The sequence below is a fragment of the Alternaria conjuncta genome (assembly GCF_024043145.1).
Source record: "Alternaria conjuncta strain BMP 0040 chromosome Unknown scaffold_1, whole genome shotgun sequence".
NCBI lineage: Eukaryota > Fungi > Ascomycota > Dothideomycetes > Pleosporales > Pleosporaceae > Alternaria > Alternaria conjuncta.
In genome coordinates, this window is record NW_026250090.1 from 3,083,666 (window position 1) to 3,100,253 (window position 16,588).

The 16,588-nt window shown below is 52.3% G+C and overlaps 3 protein-coding genes across 3 annotated transcripts; 1 reads left to right on the forward strand and 2 right to left on the reverse strand.

Annotated features, from left to right (window-relative positions):
- Window positions 1-1,804: 1,804 nt before the first annotated feature.
- Window positions 1,805-2,179, forward strand: J4E85_001066 (uncharacterized protein; the record flags this gene model as incomplete). The annotated part of the gene is made up of 2 exons (XM_051465354.1): window positions 1,805-2,000; window positions 2,064-2,179. The coding sequence occupies 2 exons, from the start codon at window positions 1,805-1,807 to the stop codon at window positions 2,177-2,179; spliced, it is 312 nt and encodes a 103-aa protein (XP_051331875.1).
- A 6,321-nt stretch (window positions 2,180-8,500) lies between these two features.
- J4E85_001067 (uncharacterized protein) lies at window positions 8,501-10,638 on the reverse strand (the record flags this gene model as incomplete). The annotated part of the gene is made up of 2 exons (XM_051465355.1): window positions 8,501-8,562; window positions 8,646-10,638. 2 exons carry the CDS (start codon window positions 10,636-10,638, stop codon window positions 8,501-8,503), a joined length of 2,055 nt encoding a protein of 684 aa, XP_051331876.1.
- Window positions 10,639-13,241: 2,603 nt separating this feature from the next.
- On the reverse strand, window positions 13,242-15,204 carry J4E85_001068 (uncharacterized protein; the record flags this gene model as incomplete). Its single annotated transcript, XM_051465356.1, has 2 exons — window positions 13,242-14,974; window positions 15,021-15,204. 2 exons carry the CDS (start codon window positions 15,202-15,204, stop codon window positions 13,242-13,244), a joined length of 1,917 nt encoding a protein of 638 aa, XP_051331877.1.
- Window positions 15,205-16,588: the final 1,384 nt, after the last annotated feature.

Below are 16,588 nucleotides of genomic sequence, written 5' to 3' on the forward strand. Positions count from 1 at the left end.
AAGGGATGCGCGCTCATACATGATGCTGTCACAACTTTTAGACAGGACCGACTGCCATTGGATGATTGTGATGTTGCATTCACATGTAGAAACTATGCAATAGATTCCTCTTGTCTGAGGATCGCGTTCTTCCTTGAACCGGTCCGTAAAAGAGCAAAAGAGGAAGGCGCAGGTACCAGAAAAGAGCCAGTTACGGCGACCGATGCTGCGGAGGAGCATGTACGCCAGTACTTGGAGTGTGGGGTGTCAGTGCGGTTGGACTGGTCGAGGGGTAAGTGATCTGCCCACTAGCCACAATATTACGCCAACATTGTAGCATAGACTGACGAGTGGGTATCAGACACTATTAGTCCTAATGAGGGTTTATCTCTGAAATCACTAGCAGTTTCCCGACCACATTCGCATCTTCCTGATTGCACTTCTTCCAGCGAAACATCTCGAAGGTTAAACCAGTGGCTCGTCGCGTGCGCGGAAACACACCCAGAATGTCAAATCTCTTTGGAGACGGCGCTGCCAAAACGAGTGCTCGAGATAGAAGATTCACGTATCTATCTTCGAGAGGAAACACGGAAGAAGGGTAAGTATGCATGTCTCAGCCACTGCTGGGGTGCACAGGGCCTGTCATATAAGCTTGAACAATCTACTCACCAGCAACTTGCTGGCGGAGTTGCAGTGGATCAACTACCGAAAACGTTTCAAGATGCTGTATCTATCTGTACCAGTGTAGGTATTCGGTTCCTATGGATTGATGCTCTATGTAAGTAAGCGTTCTCACGGTTCATCGCGCATTACTGAACTTTCAGAAGGTATCAAGCAGGATGATGTGGAAGACTGGGCGGAGGCGGCGGCGACAATGGGCGATATCTACGAAGCGTCATGGATTACTGTCGCAGCTACTTGGTCAGACAGTAGCCAAAAAGGAATATACTCGACTGTTTCAGACCGTTTCAAAGCCAGAGCTTTGGAGAATCACGATTTCCAGGTACGAGAAGCCCTGCCGGGGTTCGCCGATGGGCGTCCAGTAACCCGAGATCAAGATAATTGGCCACTCCTGCGCAGAGCTTGGGTATTTCAAGAGCAACAGCTATCGCCACGCGTGGTTCATTTCGGTGAACATCAGATCTTCTGGGCATGCAACTCTTCGTTCCAGTCACAAGACGGGTGGTCTTACTCAAGATGGAACACTGGTCAAAAGAAAAGTCTCTCAGACTGGAATAGCATTGTGACTGAATATTCAGGATTGCAGCTTACATATGAGAGTGACCGCCTGCCAGCTATTGCTGCTATAGTCCTGCGCGTTATGCAGATCCGGCCACACGATACCTACATTGCAGGGATGTGGAAGAACACACTCATCCCAGATCTACTCTGGTGGACCATCAACTTGTATGCTCGACCTCGTTCTACATATAACATACCGACATGGTCTTGGGCCTCTGCATTTGGAAAGGTACATCATTACATCAGGGAAGGACCCTTTCAGCAGGTTGCGCAAGTACTGGACGTGACCTTTACATCCATAGGAATGCCTCACATGGGAAAAGTCAAAGATGCTAGTATCACGCTACGAGGACCCGCCTGCAGCCTTCCCAAATCAGTGCATCCAATCTTAGGGGAGAATGTTGCAGCCAAACTCTTGCAAGATACAGACGTCCCCTTGATCTTGGATATCCGATGCACTGTCTCCAGAGACTTCGATTGGCAAGCTGTTAATCCTCCCATAGGGTCCGAGCATGACTTGACCATCTTGTTCCTATGCGAAGAACTCGGCGACTCTGCGCGTGTGGGGCAGCATTTTGGCGGGATGGTTCTGAGAGCAGTCGAAAATGATGCCTTCGAACGGGTTGGGTTTGTCCGTATCTACCCAGATCCCGGTGAGTACGAATATCCTTCTTCTGAGGAAAGTAGCGACGAGGAAAGCAACGACGAAGAAAGCAGCGAGGAAGGTGCCGAAGCCGCCAAAGACGACGAGGATGGCGAAGATGACGAAAGGATGAATGGTAAGAACACAGCTCACAAAGGAGCTGTCTACTTTTCTGCAACTAGACCTCTCCTTGGTGCAGAAAGGGTTGAGGCCGATCATGTCGACAGCGAAGACGAGTCAAGCGGAAGTGATAGCGATGATGTAGTGTCTTCCTTTGTTCACGCGTTACCGGTGCAAACTTTCAGAATCATCTGATACCGTCGCTCACATCTGAGGGGACTATCTTTTGGGAGCGTCAATATCGCAACTCGCAGTAGATCATTACAGCCCGAATCTCTGCGTGTACTCTATGAGTGCCTAGAGTTGCTGCATGGGTCACTTTCTTCACCCAAGCTTGGAGCAAATCGCATGCCGGGACTACTGCTATTACTGAGCGGATACGTCGAGCGCAGGTGTCCAGGTTGTTTAGCATTCGATTATCAAGTCGTCAACGCTGTTATTGGGCGGCATCATCAGAAGAGTTGAGCCTCACGACCAGGTAGCCTGTCAGCTTGCTGTTGAGTGTGGCACTGCAGTTACACAAAGTCCGCCCTGCACATGCAGCAGTTCAGCCTGAGTCCGGGTTGACCGGCTGGTCCATGCGTGGACCTCCCCTTGTCATGTCAGATTCACGTTGTACGCGTTGCACAACTCACAGATGATCATCCTTATGGAAACATTGCGGAATTAGATTTATTCTTTTCTCTGCCTGCAGAGTTCTTACGATGGGCTCTGCTAAGTAGCCACCTATACAAGATAGAAGATTCGCAGGCGCTTGTAACAGTTGTTCTCAAGCGTTCTGCTTTGACTTGTGCGCCGAGAACACCCGTGGACGCCATAAGTGACATAACGAGGTATCGCGCATACCTATTCGCTACGACTGCGTTCATCATTCTGGTGGGTCTGCGAGAAGCCTCACTGCCTTCCTACCTACACAAAATAGTCAAAATTCTGCAGTGCGAGAGCGTCATGGTAAATCTGCCGCGTCCTAGTGCTGCGAACTAGTGAGGGGCCAAGTATATGCAGGACACCTGGGCAGTTACACAATGCGGCCGTCACTGTGGCCTTCCACTGCCGCTAAGCAGGGTCCTTTTGACTACATGGCATACAGCTCTTCGCAGCGTAGAATGATAAGAAGCTACCACACCATATTTGCACAGTATAATCCACACATCGCTAGTTCAGCTGCGCTAGTAGATAAGTAAAAGGAATAAGTTAGGATAATTACAAATGTATCCAAACAGCACGCGGCACGGTCAATTCAATGGGCCTAGCTTTAACCACGACAGTGCCGAGAACGGGGCCCTATATCCCAGGGCATAAGGCTGCATCTGTCGTCATATGTCAAACGGCTTCATGAGACATTTCTAGCATGACAAAAAGACATGCGAGGCGAACGTCAGGCTCTGGCACCGACTAGAACTCGAAAATTGAGCATTTCACCTAACCTGCTCAAGGTATCATCTACCTAGGTAGTTTGCCTATCGCACGAATGGATTTAGAGCTTTAATTACGTAGAGGTAGGCTTTGCTCTAAGCTGCGACTTTATACATAATCTTCTTTGGTTACAAACGAGCTATCTTATGGTTGAGGAGCGTCGTGTTGCGGCAGCGCACTATCAGCTTATTCCGGATGTTTAGACCGCGTTAGCGGCACGATGTCCTTGGGAAAGCGAAAACGTATGCGACTTGATGCGGTGCCATTGCTTTCAATACTTCTTTAGCAGGGTCAAGTATCTCTGGTGTCGGCGACAGCTAAATGTATGCCTAGGTAATCAACCCCGGCTTGTTACTCTTCGTGGAAGCTTTCGTGGACCCGGAACGGGGATCATTGACCAATCGCGATTCTGGCATCTATGTACGGGTGCACATCATCACCATCAGATTGTCATCCACTTAGACCTCTCGGGTTGACGCGTTGGGGTAGGTGCAGCCAAGTCGCAGCCGTACAGGTAGAGTGGGGGCATTTCGCTCGGAAGACTCGTCGCGATAGGCTCTTAGCGCCCGCCCACTGACTCGAGCCCTGTTACGCATCACGTTCGCAGCCAAACAACACTTTAGAAGACATGCCGATAACCGACTAACAATGCAAAGATCCTCCAGCTGCATTCCGCGGTCTAGCTTCATTTCCGGCTTGTTGGGCGCCAAGTGGCATGGATGCAGTCCTGTCTGACGGCAAGGCCTCTCGCCTTCATCTCCGAAGACGGCTTTGAAGGATTCGCATAATACAAGTGGCAGGTTCTCGTTGGCCGATGCGGCCTGCTGTAAGACAACCCTAGGATCATGTGGTAGCCGCTACTCAGCGAGGGAGAGCCTGGCGCACGCCGCATACATGATACGCTAGGAAGCGAAAGGACCATTTTCGTGTGGATACCATCCGCATGAGAGGCCTACGCGATCGCTCACAGCATAATTGCATGGCAGGTCTTTTGAGGCACAGAACAGCCCGCGTGACAACAGCTCGTCGTCACAGCCGCCCTGCTCTTGCTTGAACCCACGCTTTAACCGATGTTCCGACGCGCAGCCGATGTTCCGTCAGCCTGCCGTATATTGGACTGGTAACCGGCTAACAACTCAGCCAATGGGTTGTCAGCTGCGCGCTCAGGTCGTATCTCCTGCGTTTCATGCGTCTCTCACTGCAAACAGAAGTACTGACCGATCGTCACCGATGTAGGCCGTGTACCTTTGAACGGCGCCGTGTGTACCTGGTCTAGAATGCCGCAAATGAGCCGCTCTCTCATCGTCCGTAGACAAGCTATCTAGCTAGGATTGCAACTACAGAATGGCTCGAGAGAAGTAACTTGAAAGGGACGGAGTCGGGTGTTGTCTAGTTATCTTAATGGTGAGAGCAAACGCGAAGAAGAATCAATGAGGCGAAAATGTGCCGGGGCCCACCCAATCTATTACGGCAACGCCGCTGCGGCAGTCAGATGCGCCCGCCGGCCTCAACGGCTCGACACGTGGCCTGATTTCCGCCTGTGACAGACAAAGGACCAAAAATCGATTGCGACTAAGCAAGTATCGTATACACGTTAAGATAGCCGCCCGGCCAATACGCAAACGCAAATGCACAACTTGTGACTCATACCTCCCTTCCTCAGCAGGCATGTCTTACTCATGCCCGTTGCTTGTGTTGGCAATAACCAGAGACGACAAACGAAAGGTACGTGTTCCGCGTGGTCAGACCGGATGATACAGATGATAGTGGTTGTAATAGTCTGGAGCTTGAATTTGAGCAGCTGCGTCAGCCGGAGCAAGAGGATGCGGGTTTCTAGTGTTGAAGGGCTCCGGCATGAGTGCTTGCATCCCGTGCTGCGAATTGATGGGCTGGCGATAGGTGAGCTGCTGATTGGCGGCCTGATTCCAAGCAGGCTGATGTTGTGGACCCTGGTTCCCGTAGGGCCAAGCGAGATGTGAGGAGGCTCCGCCCGCATAGAGACCTTGATCGCTGTTCTGGTAGGCCCGTTCTCTATGATTGTTCTGCCCGCCGAAAAGTGAGGCTGGGCTCGATGCAGGAGTCGAGACAGATGAAAGAGCTCGGCCTCTGACAGTACGTCCCGATGACGGGTGGCTCGGTGGGTTCGTATGCTGGGCGAGAATGTGACCGGCAGCGGAGTTGATGTCGGAGAATGAAACCCCGCAGCGCCGATCAGGGCAGGTAGGGAAAGGACTACCCCAGCCGAGATCTGTTGAGTGCTCTCTAATAAGATGATTGCGCAGTGTCGTCTCACTTTTGTGGCCAGAAGTGCAGTTAACACATTCCCGTTCGAAAACACCTCGTTGTATGGTGTACTTATCATGGTTTGGTGAAGCCACAATCGAACTGCTACGGCTGATTGGCGTGCTCATAGCAGTGCCGGATAATTCCGCTTGGCCCGCAATAACTTCTCAATGTCAGTTCTGCTGGAGGGTGATGAACAGCTTCGCTTACCTAGCTCATCGAGCCAGCGCGAGATGGTTGTAGTAGCATTCATCGCGATTGTTCGCAACCGCTGCACGTCTTGCGAGGAGAGGCTTTCGTAGTGCCGCAATAGTCCGTGAATAGAGCGATTCGCATCATCAGAAGCGGCATAATCGTTTTCGTACCGGGTATTGTATATGTCATGCGTGTTGACAGCCTGGACTCCTGCTATGATACGTGTGTGGCTGCCCAGGCCACTTGCCCTGGCAGAAAGCATCGCATGCATCATCTCTCGCTGGAGAGCGGACGGAGCGCCACCGATCGTTTGCGATGCCATGGCTGATGAATACCAACGATTGGGCAACACTATAGGGTAGTGGTCATATATTGGTGTCGCGGGAAATATTGATAGCCGAGAGGCCTGCGTGTAGTTATATACTTCGGCGCTGGTGGATGTTGGCGACTCCTGGAGGCTAGACAGGAGAGTCTCTGAGAGTAAGTCGAAGGGCTTGTAAGGATGATGCCTTTCTTGTAATAATAGGTTTCATGGTGGCACTTGGCCTCGCACAGCAGATGACACTGTCGTACCTCTCGCATGGCAACTCGATTCTTAGCCTGCCATCGAACAGTACCGCAAAACAGTAAGACAGTACATCTCGCGTTGCGCTGTGGTACCAGGAATAATTCTCGTTGCTGCCGTTGCCAATGACTCTTCGTAGAATTAAAGACGCGGAAGCGTTCTCAAATGTATTCTAATGTTTGCAATAAGTTCTGCTGCGATTTGCGCTAGTAATGCGCTTCTTAACCTGGAGTTCGTGTTTCGTTCCGTTGTTTCTTGTCGAGTAGCCCTGCACGCCCGGGTGGGCACAAGAAACATCAGAATCCACGTGCAGTTATAATTTTCCAGTAGAACATCTTTTGATAGAAAAACTTTTGGAGATTTGCAAATCCCCTCAAGCATTTCATGCAGCTCCAATGTTCGTGCAAGAGAGCCGCCGGATATCACGTCCACGCTCAATCTCACGCCCGCCTCAATCCTAAGCCTGTCAACCAAACCGGGTAACGGGACTGAAGCAGGGTAACAACAATGTTACCTGGGTATCCTGAACGGATAGGGCGATGTCCGCTGTCGCAGCGTTGAGATGAAAAGACGCCACACTGCCCATGTGTGTGTGACGACTAGGCGCGTTGACTAGTGCGGGGTCGTGGGGCAGCGGGGCACATCTGGGCAGCATCGAGAACAGGTCAGTTATACTGCGTTAGTGCGAAACTTCCGAGGCCACTGAAAAAAACGAAGGTTTGTTCATGTCCAGGACTTCTGTGAAAAAAAAAAAACGCGCAATGTTTAGTCGAGGGTCGATGTTGTGCTTCGGTGTTTTGGCCGGATATGAACTGCTGTGTCCGACTCCAAAAAACGCGGTACCTAGGTATGCTTAACGGCGCTGCTGTGGACGGAAGCGCCACCCCGAAAATGCGGGTTGAGGCGTCGCATCCTGTTTTACATGATTCGCATGCAATTTTGTGTCGAATTTGACAAAACGATATAGGGCTCTGCCCTGGCGGTCGGCGTCTAATGCCTGTTTAGCCGGCTCTGTCTACCGCGGAAGCGCTGCCACACAAGTTGTTGGCACAATCCAAGAATCACCAGCTGCGCTTGTTTTCGTCGACAATGCGGCCAGTGTCGCACCGCGGGCTGCATTGTGGTTGATCGGTATGGCCACAAGGATCTTCCATGCTCAACATTTTCATGCAGCATTATTATGAATTGGCATGCAAAGCGAAATATCTCGCGTGCTCTTTTCCGATTGGAAAAACTTCTGACCAGGCCGTACATCGTGCCTTGTATTACTGAACGGCATGTCGCAACATCCTAATCGGCCGCTTCCGAGGATGCAGTTACATGCGACGATCATACGAGGCAGTATGAGTAACGTAGAGGATTGCTGTCCGGTGTAGAAAGAAGTGGAATGCAATCCTCTTTGCTGCCTAGCCGATAGACAACATGTGAAGCATCGCTGCGATGCCTCGCCATTCTTGCGGTCAAGCCACTTATAAAACGTGTTGAAGAACTGCTCTTGTCCAGACCAAAATGTGTTTTATCCTTCCGACAGAAATTCGCAGTTCATTCTTCTCGTATCCACCCATGCATTGCATCAGCGCAGACCCCATCACCCGTGTCGGCGGCGTAGACACGAACACCATCGTCAGTATCGTCTACGGCACGATCTCGATCCTCATCGCTTCAGCTCAGCTCTTTTTCGCGTATCAGAAGTACCATTCTGCGACACATGGAAGTGGACCCTCAAATCGAAATGCTTGGATCGAGCGTTTCCAAAGACACGTTATCAGTAAGCTCGCATCGTCTACTGTGTCTGGGCCGACTAATGATAGTGTCGAAGCATACTGCAGAGCGTAGATAACCGCACAAACAATATCTATGCAGAAGATTACGCAACTGCAACCATAGATGAAAACATTGGAAGGTTCTCAGGGGTACAAAAGATAGCGGCTAAACCGCGGTAGTACACTTTGTTTGTAGTATCAGTATCTCAGTCTCAAAAATACTGCTACAGTCCGAATTCCAGTACAGCGTGAGCTTCAGTACCTTTTCTACATCCGTGAACCGTCCCCTCCGCCTCACTTCTCAAGGTCTGGTCCAGTAAGAAGCTCATCTGAACGCTGCTCAATAGCTGGCAGCGCTGTAGCTCAAGCAGGTCGCTTAAATGGCAGTGGAAGCACATCCTCACATCGCTGAGCGGTGGCTGCTGCTTGCTCGACGCACTCGTGCCGTCAGTACTCCTCGGCGTAGCCCCAGTGCCTTTGCGCAATACTGAAGGTGTGCGCAACTCCGGCAACAATATGACCGCAAAGCCAGATATCAGCCATCTTCCGCTGGCGTCGAGACTGAGGATGAACGCGTTGTTTACGTCCGTAACGCCAGAGAACATGCAGATGCGGTCACCTGATCCTATCTCGTACAACCCTGGGCCTCCTCCGCAAGCAAATCCAGTAATACCGTTGGTGCCTACGAAGGACGTGTATCGTGCGTGTCGTTGGTCGGTGTTTCGCCGGGCCAGTTTACTTCTAGCGGCCAGGTATAGTGCCGCCGCGTCCTCCGTCATGCTCCGGGAGATGATGTTACGGATGACTTTGCTTCCATTGTCGCCAAGCTGTGGACTGGCGCTGGCGCCATGCCCTTGCTCGACAACCGCGCGCGAAAGACCATCGATCACCAAATCCGCGGACGCTTCAATCATCGCTTGCCGTACTTTTTCAGTTGGGCCGGGGTTTCCGTATGGCACATGAGGGTCGGCAAAGCTGAGCAGCGTTTGCGTGTCTCCATTGGTGATGTAGTCGCCGAGGTCCTGGATGTCTTGGGTCGAAAAGGATCTTGGATGCATGTTTGATCGCGTCCAGGTCGCTCTCCACGTGCCTGGTTGGAAGGCTTCGTCATGATCAACGAAATTCCCAACTTCAGTAATCGTACTGATGAACGAGACCGAGGCGGTCATGCAGGGCGTAGCAGCCACAATGTAGAGGTGTGGCTGCAGATCTGGACACAGCTTTAGGATATGCTGTGCGAGGGTCTCACGCGAGATACCTAGCGCTTGCATGAGGAACGTCAGGAAACGATAATCGTCCGAATCTCCTCTCTTGGGATCTTCATGGCATTGATTGCGAAGCACATCAACGAGCAGCTCGACGGGTGCTTTGTTGTAGTCAGGCACAATCCTCTCTCCACGACCAGTTGATGCAACTCCCAGAAACCCATAGACTCTGTCGTACACTACAGAGCTCTCCGACAACGCAAAGGCTTGTAAGAGATCGCGCAAGCGAAATGTCGACTTCAGGGTCTTGCTGTTGCGGCGACCGAGCATCTCCCTCCGGTATTGCTTCGTGCGTTTGAAGTCTTTCCGGTACTTGAACAGCAGATAGCCGCGACTTGTATAGATGACGCTCGTTGGGGATGCGACTGGTGTGGACGCAAGGCCATTGCGCCAGATGCCTTCGACTGTCGCAGCACCCACACTGAGGTCACCACACCAAATGTCGACCGACTGTGCCAGCACGAACTCCTGAACCACCCACACCCGACTCCAATACGGCTTGTTGAGGACATTCGCCAGAGCATTGTGAAACTCTTCAACTCTGAGAAGGTCAGGATGCCGCGCAAGCATGAAGGCCAACTCCTCGTATCCCTGGGGAAGTCCGAGCCACACTATGACAGATTGCGCTCCAGTGTATACATCGCGCATGAGCGACACTTGATGATTGCGCTCCGGTATGTTGCTCTGGTCGATGGCGATGGCGTCAATCCAGAGGGGTATCGCCTTGCCCGGATCCTTCTCGCAACACTGTCGAAGGTACTGCTTCCTGCGGTATTGCTTAATGAAGTTCCACAAGCTCTCTCCCACGGCGAACTTCGATCCTTGGATGTCGATGTACTTCTTCTCGCCAGCCTTGTCCCACATGTAAGATAGTGCGATGAAGGTAGGCTTATCGTCCAGGTCGCAGACCGATAGTGTTGCCTGGATGGGCTCATGTTCAGGTGCGAGCAGTATTTCCAAAAGCCTGACGCTCTTCTTATTTGGGTCTAGAGAGCCATACTGGAGTAAGGGTAAGGCTGCCAATGGGTCATCCTGGTCGGGTGTTGCCGGCGGACTACCGGGCGCGGTAGTGGGTGCGGAGGACTTGCGCCGCAGCTTTTGCAGCCGAAAAGGATCAACAAAGGTCTTCTTAAGTATACTCTGAGTCGTCCGCTCCGGTGCGGCCATGATCTTGTAGAGTGCACAAATGCGACGATGTGGCAACAGAAGCCTTAGCGGGTCTCATCAGTGGTAAGGCTGAGATGCGAGTGGAGAAAGAATGCGGCGCAAGAGAACCTTCCTTGTCCAGGCCATCGTTAAACGTCGCGTGATCAAGGATACAGCCCGACAATAAGAGCTTTCAACGATGACCAGCGAGTAGGCGTTGATGTGGCTTGCAGCACGGTGCCTAGACGTTGGATGTCTGAGGCCAGAAGTTCGTCCGAGAGACCTCGGGATTCTTTGGCGACGCTGACTAAGCATGCATAAATGGGTGGTGTGGGGGCCAAAAGCGTTCCAAGGTTCCCAGCCCCCAGAATTCCTTCCGTCATCATCATCATCATCTGCGGGAAGAGTACCCAACCGAGCAAACCAATATTTGGGCCCATGCTATGGCTAGTTTGAAAATCGCGCCAGCACGCGATTGCCCATTGCCTCGTCGACGACGGCGTCGCATCCTCGTAGTCTAGAGGCATATACTACGCGATAGTCACAGCAACGACAGCTTCTGCGGCACCACGACATCATCTTCAGCTATTCTCCATCGATGAAAGCGATATACCAAATCGAATGGTCTGCCCGCACTCGTGAGGTCAGACGCCGAGCTACCTGGGTGATGATTAACAAGGTCAGTTCCGTTGTTTTGCCATTCGATATCCTCGTGATCGCTCTTGCGCGACCGAATCGTAATGATGCCTACGAAGAGCTTGCGATAATCGATGATAATGTCGTCAATCGTTTACGGGCGCATGAGTCGAGGAAGCTACTACTACTACTGCGTCTATTCCAGCCCGTTCTGATGAGTCGAGGAAGCAAAGGTGACGTGACGGCACGAACGCTCGATCACATAGGAAGACCTCAAGCCGGGTACCTCGATGAGTTGATCATCTCGGTAGTGTTGTTCTTCGCTGGTTGAGATGCATCCCTACTGGCTTGATGCATACCGATACTACAGCCATGTCCAGATCGCTCGGTAATCTCCAAGACCAGGCGAATCGCAGCACACGTATTCGACACTCAACAGCCTATATATGCTGCACTCATCGTCCTCAACATTTCGCACCTGTCTCATTTCGCAGCCTTGGGGATCCGTCAGCTCTCCACCAACCCTTTACCACGTATTACCGACTGTCATCTATCCAGAACCCAGTCGGATGTATCGCAACGAGCCCAGCACTTCGCGTATATGCTTCGAACGCGGGATAGACATTGACTCCATGTGTTTTAGATTCCTGCAAAGCTGCACTATATCCGGAGTGGAGATGAAATCGGTATCGAGCGTCCTCGAAGGAGCAGACTTACAGGAAAAAGGTCGTTAAAGACATGCGCGAAAGCCCTCGACTGGCATCAATCCTCAGAAACGTACTCTTCGCATACCTTCCCGAACGAGAAGATGAAGTGTTCTAGTCTCGTCCTCGGCGTTCTCGCAACACTTGCGGCTGCACAAACACCATCCCCGTACACCGATACCAAATCAGGCATTACATTCAATAACCTCCAGCACAGTAGCGGCATGTTCTTCGGTCTTGCACTTCCAGCCAACGCCACTGGAAACACTGACTTCATCGCGACGATCGGGGGTAAAGGCACGGGGTGGAGCGGTGTTTCTCTCGGAGGTGGGATGCTCAACAAGCTCTTGATCGTCGCTTGGCCAAACACTCAAACTGTAGTGGGCAGCTTTAGGAAGACTGCGTTCGTTCAAGCTGAACGACTGAACCAACAAGGCCATGCTAACAGCCAACAGGCAATACGCCTCTCCAGCCGTCGCAACCGGCGCCTTCACACAAACTACAATAGCAAACGGCACATACGTCAACAGCACGCACTGGACCTACACATTCCTCTGTTCCAAGTGCATTCAGACCGACGGCACAACGTTCAAGCCCACTGACCCAGCACCAAGTCTCGGGTTCGCATTCAATCCGACAGCGCCGGTCCAAAAGACGAATCCCGCTTCTAGTGTATCAAAGCATACGGCGCAGGGGCAAGCGGTATTTGACCTAAGCGGAGCTAAGAGCGCGAACTTCGAGGTCTGGAAGGGCTACGCTGTGCCGAAAGTCGCTACGGGCTTTGCGGGCTAGGTAGTGCGACGGCTAAATGGGGTTGAATGCGAAAGGGAGTTGGGGCTGTCAGATTGGTACTGCGGACGTGGTCTTGGGATTCCGGCACCGTTGAGTGCGTACGTATAATTGTGATTGTTCTCGCAGCTTTTCTTGTTGGGTCATGCATGTCATTTCACTGTTTCCAAGCATGCGGTTCAAGATCTACCGCTTCGTGCCTGATCACCCTTCCCGTCTTTAGCCTGATTGCAGCGAACGAACTGTGCGGGGGTGACCGTGCACACGAAGCACTAGAGTCTAGTTGAAGAATCTCTGGCGCATGCGCTTCTGGAGGGAACTATCAGTTCATAGCTAGTTCGGTCGTGTTGACGATCAGATGCAGGGGACTAGAACAACCACAGGTGACGTAGACGAGAAAGGCGGTCATGTAACATCACAGGCGCGATGGTCATATAGGTAAATTTGATGGCATCAAGGAAAGTGTGTGGTTCTATTCTGCACTACAGTCTACTTCTACCAACGAAAGAAACTTCTGAAAGTAGGAAGGCCAAAAGGATTGAGAATGTCGAAAGCGTTACGGGCTTTGATCAAATCTGCTCCCTTCTCTGCGACAGCGTACATGGTCGCCTGCAAGTGTGTCGCGGGGATCAACGGGATAATACTCGCGTCTACGATGCTGAGGCCCTTCACACCATGCACAGTCAGGTCGCTACCCACGCACCCGCCGAGCGACTCCGGCATCATTGCGCAGCTACCAGACATGTGTGCAAAGGAAGCCTGGAGAGCCTTTTGTTGAACCAGGTCATTGATGATCTCATCGTCGGTCTGTGCCTGAGTTCCAGGCGTGAGCTCGACTGGAGAGAACTTCTTGAGCTCAGGGTTTGCCCAGTGCTTGCGCGTCCATCGGACCATTCCAGCGATTATCTGGCGATCGACAGGGTTTTGGAGGGCGTTGAACTGGACAACGGGGTTGCCGTATTTGTTGCTTGGGTTGATGGTGACGGTGCCGCGAGAGAGGGGGCGTTGCAGGGAGCTGATGGCGAGACCGAAGGGTACCATGGGGAACTCGCCAACAGCGGCGTCGGCACTACTATGGAGACCAGCGATGATGTCGCGTTGCTTGGTGAAGCCGCGTAGCAGAGAGGAGTCGTCGTATACCGATGGAAGGTAGCTACGGACGTTCTGTGACTTGACAGTCTGCACAATCTGGTTCCAGTTGTCGCAGACTGTCTGCAGACTGAGGAAGGCTAGGCTGCTGCCGTGGGCTTGCGTGAGGGGACCGCTCCTGCTGGTGTCGTACTCTGACCATACTGTAGCGTTATAAGTGGGGTCTGCGCCGCTGTAGATGTTGGGAAATGCCAGGTTCTTGAGGTCGAACACCATGTTGGCGTTGGGGTGGTCTTGCATGTTGGCGCCAACAGCAGGCATGTTCTTCTTCACGTTAATACCTGCAGCTTTAAGCACGCTGCTTGGTCCAATGCCGCTGAGCTGAAGAATCTGTGGTGTGAAGATTGAGCCCGCAGCCATGATGACCTCTCGCTCTGCATAGACTTGCTTGACCGAGCCATCCGTCCGCGATTTGAATTGGACACCATTGGCTGTGTATCCAGTGAAAACGCCCTTGTCGAAGAGGACCTCATTGACAGTCTTTCCGGTGACGAGTACAAGGTTGCTGCGGGTCTTGACAGGGTCGTAGTACTCGTTCTTCGCATGAGATCGTGTCTGAGTCTTTGGTCGCAGAGCTGTAGGTATCCAGAAAGCACCCACTGCCCTCCCTGAAGCATGCTCTCTGGGCAAAGGCACGCCTGATTGCTTGTATGCTGCCCAGATGGTCTTTGTGTCTTCGTACTCGAAGTTTGGGAACGATGCTTGTATCGGCCCGTTGGTGCCATAGTACGATGCGTCATACGTAGTGCCAAAGCTCTTCACGTTGTTCGATGTTGGTGGCGTGAATGTGGTCGACTTCTTGAAGTAGTATAAGAGGCTGTTGAAGTTCCAGCCGGCGTTACCAAGTTGCTCCCACGCATTGTAGTCGGCGGCAGATGCTCGGTCAAAGGCCATGCCGTTGACTACAGATCCACCACCAACAACGTTACCCACCCAGACAGGATGAGTACCGCCTGTGTTTGTGTCATATGCAGACGTGATGTCGTACATGAGATTGGCGTTGACACTGTTGGCAAAGCTAGGTACTTGAGTGGTCACATCGTCGACGACATACCCATTTTCGATCACGAGAACAGTACCTGAAGATGTTAGGTCTATGTGTCAACGCCGAATGTGGTTACTCACGGCTTGAATCTTCGCTGAGGCGGTTGGCAACTGTCAGGCCTGTCAACCCGCCACCAACGATGATGTAGTCGAACGATTGCCCTCCAACATCTGGCTCGCCGCTGCTGCTACCCGGAGAGGACGGGTCCAACACACGCGGCACGAAAGAAGCGAGGTAGAAAATGCCCCCAAGAAGAAGAGCCATATTAGAAATTATCAACAGAAAGAGTGTATGAGCACCAGACGAATGGCGCAAGGGTGAGTGGTGCGTCCAGAGCTAAGATTACGGATCGTCGAAGGTTTATACCAGCACTGATCCGTTTGTCAGATAGCTGACGGACGGGCCACCCCTGAGTACGCGAAGCTACTGAAGTGTTTCGCTTGCGAATAAACGAGCTTCGGCATGCCATGGCAGTTCTATACTACCCGCTGGGCGTTGCGTAACGACTTTTTCTCGTGGAGTAACTGGCGCTCAAAGGTACCAGACTCTGCATTGCTCAATGAAGCATGTTGCCCGGGTTCTTGGATCGATTCTGCACGGGAACAACGTAGAGATCCGCAAACCTTGCTGAAAAGTATAACCGTAGTCGACTAGAAACGGTAAGCCTAATGATCCTGTCAATCTGCCCGGCTATCGACAAGCCTAGAGCTGCAGTCATCGATATCTGGCAAGTACAGCTAACGTGGCGTCGACTATCAGCTCCCGCCGTAACAACCACGTGCATCGTCGTATGACGTGCGCCACGCGAGCTGATGAGGAGGTTTTACCCTGGATGGTGCAGCGCTTTGTCCTGCGAACCACATAGTAGTCGATAGTTCAAAGGGCGAGACCGACGGTGTGGTGATGGCGAAGCGGCGGCCCCTGGTACAACCGCGGGAATGCAGGGGCCACGGCTGTCATGTTGCAAGAGCCGTACTGGTGAAAATCTCCATCGTCCTCATCCTGCTGTCGCGCTGCTGCGGGTCGTCATTAGGTCGATTGTTATGCTTTGGCGTACGAGTGTTTAGGTTTTGCAGTCGTCTAGATTATCGGTGGCGGCCGGAGATGGCTCAATCGGGAATGGCGCGCTCCTGTCTGACACTAGCTACACAAAGACAGAAACCTGGCGGCATCACTAACTTCACGAGCTCAGCAACCGTCGCTTGTCAATCTTTCCTGCTGCGGGCACCCACGTTGTACTAGAATTATTGCGGTAGCGAAGAGCGAGCAACAGGCCGGTTCTGTCGCGCCCGTTCGGCCCGTTCACTGAATATGACATCGTCACAGAGACTTCGCGTCGGCTGCTCGCGTTGAAGAGTGCAAGCGGTATCCGATGCGCTCGAACTGATGGACACTCGATATTCTCGCTGCGTGCTCACTCCGCCTCCGTGGCTCAGCCATACTAATCGACAAGGCCGTTTCAAGCCTAATGGCCTGGCATCTGCGCCCGCCTGAGCTAAACCTTCGTGCAACGGCGCGCATCATAACCTTTTAGCCCATGCCACGACGGCTAACCGAGTGACAGATGTCGTGCTTGCTGGCTCCGCTCATAACTCACGATGAACCTAATCTCGGGGCTGTGGGTTAGCAGCATGCAAGAGTTTGGTCG